At 44.7% G+C, this 6,000-nt stretch overlaps 1 protein-coding gene across 1 annotated transcript in view; it reads right to left on the reverse strand.

Annotated features, from left to right (window-relative positions):
- The window catches only part of LYPLAL1 (lysophospholipase like 1), a 45,920-nt gene extending 40,262 nt beyond the window's left edge, over nt 1-5,658 (reverse strand). The window contains exon 1 of the mRNA XM_063441435.1: nt 5,541-5,658. Within this exon, the coding sequence (XP_063297505.1) occupies nt 5,541-5,625 (85 nt within the window). The 5' untranslated portion in view covers nt 5,626-5,658. The remainder of the gene's footprint in view (nt 1-5,540) is intronic.
- Nucleotides 5,659-6,000: the final 342 nt, after the last annotated feature.

Below are 6,000 nucleotides of genomic sequence, written 5' to 3' on the forward strand. Positions count from 1 at the left end.
CTGTAGTGGTCATGGTGCCAAAGTGCCCTCCCAGAGAAATTTGTCAAACCATTTAAAGGGACACTGTAGGCACCCAGACCACTTCAGCTAATTGAAGAGTTCTGGGTGCACTGACCAGCAATATTTACACTGGAAGGTCTAAGGCGCGCTCTGCATTTGGCACACATTAGACCCCGCTTGTCACGGGACAGAGGAGGGGGTGGAGCGTTGCCCAAGCGCTGAGGGACATCGGAGCTGAGAAAAGGTAAGTAAATAAAGGGTTTTCAACCCTTTATTTACAGAAGGGGGGGAGGGGGGAAGGCAGGGGGAGCAATAGTGCCAGGAATACAGCTTTGTATTCCTGGCACTACAGTATCCCTTTAAGATCATCGACAACGTACCTACGTCCCCCTGCACACCCATGCCACACAGCACAAAAGAGGACTGCTGACTACCTGATAGAGATAAACTCAGTGTGCTATAGTTGCTACAGAGCTTGGAGTGTTCCTTTATTCACTAAACAGTGATTCAACAACTTTGGTTGCAACAACTCACAAGTCTGTCTAGCGAATTAAGCTCTTTTTTTCTATTCTGTTATAAGCAGTATTTATGAAGCCTTGGTACCTATGCTGGGGTCAGCCAAAATAACTTCCTACTGTGACTTTCTGAACTCCTAGTGAATACAAATACAGTAGTCATAGTTTAAAATGTTGATTTTACACACAATGTTGATTTTCCAGCTAGCCAGCTATGAGCATGAAGAAATGTTGGACGGCTGTTAGGGTATGTGGAGAGGTAACTACTGTGCTTGCGCATTTTTATGTGCTCAAAAAAAGGCACAGTTACTTTTTTGGGACTTTAAAAAAAAAAAGAAAGCACAAAGAATAAAATCCCCTGGTAAGGACACTGAGATTAAAATAAACAAATTACATTCAGTTAAGGGACACTCTAATCTACAAAACCACTAAACCTTAATGAAGTTGTGTTGGTGCATAGATGCTGTCCCTGTACTCAGACAGTGCAACACATAGATTTTTTGACACTTTTGTATCTGGCTGTGCAGCCATGAGCAATCACAGCAGCAGGCAAGTTAGCAGGGCTGGTGCAAGGATTTCTGTCACTCTAGGCAAAGATCCATTTTGCCGCCCCCTCATGTCACTCACTCACTGACAGACACACACAGACACTCACTCACTGACAGTCAAATACTCACACACAGACTCACTCAATTTTATTTTTTGAGGCCCATCCAGCCTCCCTTCCTCCCTGGGGTTCAGTGCGGGCAGCTCCTCACTCCTCCAGCATGCTTTTTAGTGTGCCGGGGTCGGAATGACGTTATATTATGGCTCCCAGCATCACAGAGGGCACGTGAGGGAGGAGTGGGAAGCTGCAAGGAGGGCCTCCCTCGCCACCTGCCTTCTCCTGGCTCCTCCGGTCACCGACATTTATCGGCAGAGCAGGCAACTGCCATCAAGGTAAGCAGGTGCCTGCTCTGCCCTTCTGGGCCCCCTGTGACAGGGTTCCTCTTGGAGCCCCATTTTAGGGCGCCTGGAGGATGAGCCGGCTCTGCCATGAATTCCACAGCACACCACAAGCAAAATGATACGGCCACAGCATCACAATGCACCAGCACACTTTCCAAAAAGGCGCACTGCCCCCCCACAGCTGCAAAAGGGTCACACTGTCCCCACATAGCTTGCCACAGTGTCACACTGCCCACACAGTACTACCCAGTCATAAACTGCCTCCACAGTACTTACATGTGTCAGATTAACTGGCAATTTAACTGCACACAAAACTTGCCTGCTGCCACAGTGTCACATTGCCCCCACAGAACATACCATAGGCAGTTTTCCATTAAAAATATACCATTGTCAGTTTGCCCATTAAACACATGCCAAGCAAGTTGCCCATTACTAAATACCACAGTAAGTTTGACAATTAATAAAGGTCACAGTACGTTTGCTCATGGCATGTTCTTTGGGGCAAAGTGACACTGTGGCAGCAGGCAAGTTTTGACAGCAAATTGGCAGTTAATCTGACACAAGTACTGTTGAGGCAGTTTATGACTGTGTATTGGGCTGTGAATTTCTGAATATGTATGGCACTGTCTACCTGTGTATTAGCCTGAGACTGTTTGAATGTATGTCTCTGTGAGCAAATGTATGTCTGTGTTTGAGGCTGTGTGTGGGGTAGCTCCTTGCAGTGTGTTGTTTCTATAAGGAACTGCCTGTGGACTTTGTGCACTGTGTTCATGACAAAGCTATGTTTCAAGACTGTGTGTGTATGATGACTGTCTTTAGGGGGTGACTGTGACAGTGTGGGTAAATGTGGCAGGGTGAGTGTGACAGGACGAGAGAGATGAATGAAACAGGGTTAGGGTGTGAGTGTGGGTGCATGTGTCAGGGTTGGAGGGTAAGTGTGGCATGGTTGGAGGAGTGAATGTTTCAGGGAGAGGGGAGGTAAGTGTGATAGGATTAGGAGAGGTTAATGTGACGGAGTGAGTGTGGCATGGTTGGTGTGGTGAGTGTGACATGAATGCGGAGTGAATGTATCAGGGAGCAGGGAGGTAAGTGTGACAGGATTAGGCGGTTAATGTGACAAGTGAGTGTGGCATTTTGGGGGGTCAATATTACAGGGTTGGGATGAATGTAGTATGGTTTGGGGAGGAAATGTGACAGGGTGAGGGGAGGGGAGCATGACAGGGTTAGGAGGGGATTTATGTACAGGGTGTGTTGCTTGATTGGGTAAAATGAGTGTGTCAGGATTACGGGGGTTGTTTTGATAGGGTTAGTGTAGCAGGATGAAGGGGGGTGACTTTCACAAAGTGATGGTGTCAGGTTACCTTGTGTATCAGTCAGGAGCATGTCACAGGCTGGCATCTCATTGCAGGGTACTGGGGACACTCCTGACTTTCAGCTTGTCCCTAGTGATTCTCACGCCAGCCACGATAAACCCGCCTCTTTTAGGACGCGGCTAATGAGCGCCGACATCATGACGATAAGAATGCAATGGCTTTCCAAGGTGTTCGAACAAGAACATTTTGGGGCGTGGTTACCTAAGTGAACACGGTATTTAAAGAAAAACCAAGGAGAGACTCATGGCCCTGTTGTGGTTCTTGTTTGACCCAAGAGCGCGTATTCTGTATTCGTATTCTTGTATTCTGACTTTGGCAATGTTTGACTATTCCTCCTTCTGTGTTCCTTTGACCTCGGCTATTGCATTATCGTTGATCCTGATTTCTGGTACCCCTGACCTCGGCTCGCTATTTGACTATTCTTTGTGTGTGTAGTGTTAGTCCGGTATACATTACTAGTATTAGCATTCTGCGTGTAGGATCCCCGAACGTTCCTGACAGATGGAAGATGAGTGTGACAGGATTGGGGGTTAATGTGATATGGTGAGTGTGGTAGAGCAATAGGAGGTGAGTCAGCATGGTTGAAGGGGGTGAGTATGACAGGTTTGGGCAGTTAATGTGATGTGGGAATCTGCCTGCTGTATTAGCATAAATAGTCATATTGTGGCAGACGATCTCGGAAATGCCTCAGAGCAATATGACCATATATGGGACAAGAGCTGTACATGATCAGGGCCAGGACCCATGTACAGGAATGCTAAGAATGTTCATACGCAGTAAAGTAGGAAATTAATAAAGTAATAGTTAAACGCTTGCTAATTGGCTATTAATTGCCGCAGTATGTGAGTAACCCTTGCATATCTCTATTGCGTATAAGCTGCATCAGATATGCTCTTTCAGTGTTTCTTTCTCTGGCTCTGCTTCTTCTCCCCAACTTCCTTCCCCCTTCCTCTCTGTTGGTGTCCCCCAAGGTTCAGTCCTTGGTCCCCTACTGTTTTCCATTTATACTGCCTCCCTTGGTAAACTCATTTGGCTTCCAATATCATTTCTCTGCGGATGACACGCAAATCTATCTGCCCTCTCCTGATCTCTCCCCGTCCCTATTGACAAGTGTCTCTGACTGCCTCACTGCTATTTTTAACTGGATGGCTGCCCAACTAAAAATTCTGGTCTTTCCTCCCTCAAATGTTGCTATTCCCATGTCTGTCTCCCTCCAAGACAATGGTGCTACCATCAGCTCCACCACGCAGGCTCACTGCCTAGGTGTTCTGTTTGACTCCGACCTCTCCTTCACGCCTCATGTTTAGTCTATCACCAAATCCTGCCGCTTCCACCTCAAAAACATTGCGCGCATTTCGACCCTTCTTAACGCCAGATGCGACTAAGGTGCTGGTCCATTCCACTGTCCTTTCTCGCCTTGACTACTGTAATCCGCTTCTCAGTGGTCTTACGTGCTCCCAACTTGCGCCGTTACAGTCCATAATGAATGTGGCGGCGAGGCTCATTAGTCTAATACTATCCTTACCTTTTGTGTCACTTTACCCCACTTCTTCTAGCATGTAAGCTCATTGAGCAGGGCCCTCAACCCCTCTGTTCCTGTGTGTCCAACTTGTCTGGTTACAATTACATGTCTGTTCGTCCACCCACTGTAAAGCACTGCGGAATTTGTTGGTGCAATATAAATAACATAATAATAATAATATATAAAGACTTAACCCGACAAGGGGGACTCTTAGCCCTTTTTTAGACATGAGTCTGTGCTGATGAGACCGTAGTCGGCTATGAATAAGAATAAAATGATTTTTCCTATGCTCTGTGTCCGGAGTGAGTCTGTGTAACCTGACACCGAAAGCACCTGAAACATTTCGAATATCTAAATACTAGGGTAAAATTCCTAAGCATCAGCAGGTCCCCTTCTGGTCCCTGAACTTTGCCCTTCTGTACAGATTGTGTTAAAAATGGTACAATAAAATAAAATTAACTCGAGCAAAATTCCAATAATGTTAATAAAATAGTGCAAAGATAGATTAATGCCAAAATGTATATATAAACTTCCTTTCTGTTTTGTAACTCAAGATGATTTCAATGCCCTTAACAGAATAGTGTGCATTTATATACATTGTGTGGTGTGGATGCCTTCCATAGATAATTTTTATTTAGCATTTAACATTGAGAATTTGCACATAATATATAACTCATTAATAAAAAAATAAAATAAAAAAAGAGGCTACTGCATCACATGAGCCTACAGTTTTGTGAACAACCAGCACGTTGGCCATTAATGATCTTGTTTTATATTAATTTTACAACTTCTGTGGAACCATATAAGTGACATAATTTTGACTTGGATTTTTCACTTTTTACTACATTGTCAGAGTGTTCTATTTAAACAACACAACTTATTTGTTTTACTGACGCATTAACACAAACAGGTAATTTAAAGAACAGAATGAAGATATGACTATTATTAATAATGTGTAGGACACACAAGTCCAATATTAAATGGAAGCACAACAGTCACTTTCAGCTCCTCCAACCCAAGCACTATTAGAAGCTGAACGTTCTGAGAACTACATTTCCCGGCATGCTCAGCTTATTACAAACTGTAGCAGAGCATGTCGGGAGTTGTAGTTCGCAGCAGATTCGCATCTCTGCTCTGGTCACTGGTCGGTAGCCAAACAAAAAAAAAGAAAGATGGTTCCACCTGATCCGTGCAAGAAAATCAGCGAGGCCGTGTGCTTCCCGGTCGGAGATACCACACATCGTGATAAAGCAGAGGGCGACGCCATGACAGACGCGTCTTCTTTTCCGGGTTCCGGGCGCAGCTGTTGCGTCACTTCCGGTGTGGAAAGCGCATGCCCTCTGACCACACTTAAAGGAGTCTCTGAGCTAGTTATCATGTTTTACACTAAATCAATAAAGTTACTGAAACATGTCACCACACTCACAGTATCTTCATGGATGCATAGTATAAACACATGGTGATGGGATGGGTAGACCCCCAATAATCTTTATAACATAAATTTGTCTTACAGGTTTTCAAGCAGATAAATACTGTGGTTACTTACCAAACATAAAGCAAAAAAACAGAATACCAGGGATTTAGAAAAACATACCTATTAAATAATTGCCCCTGACTTGCATTATGTGGAACAGCACTGTGT

The sequence above is a fragment of the Pelobates fuscus genome, chromosome 2 (assembly GCF_036172605.1).
Source record: "Pelobates fuscus isolate aPelFus1 chromosome 2, aPelFus1.pri, whole genome shotgun sequence".
NCBI lineage: Eukaryota > Metazoa > Chordata > Amphibia > Anura > Pelobatidae > Pelobates > Pelobates fuscus.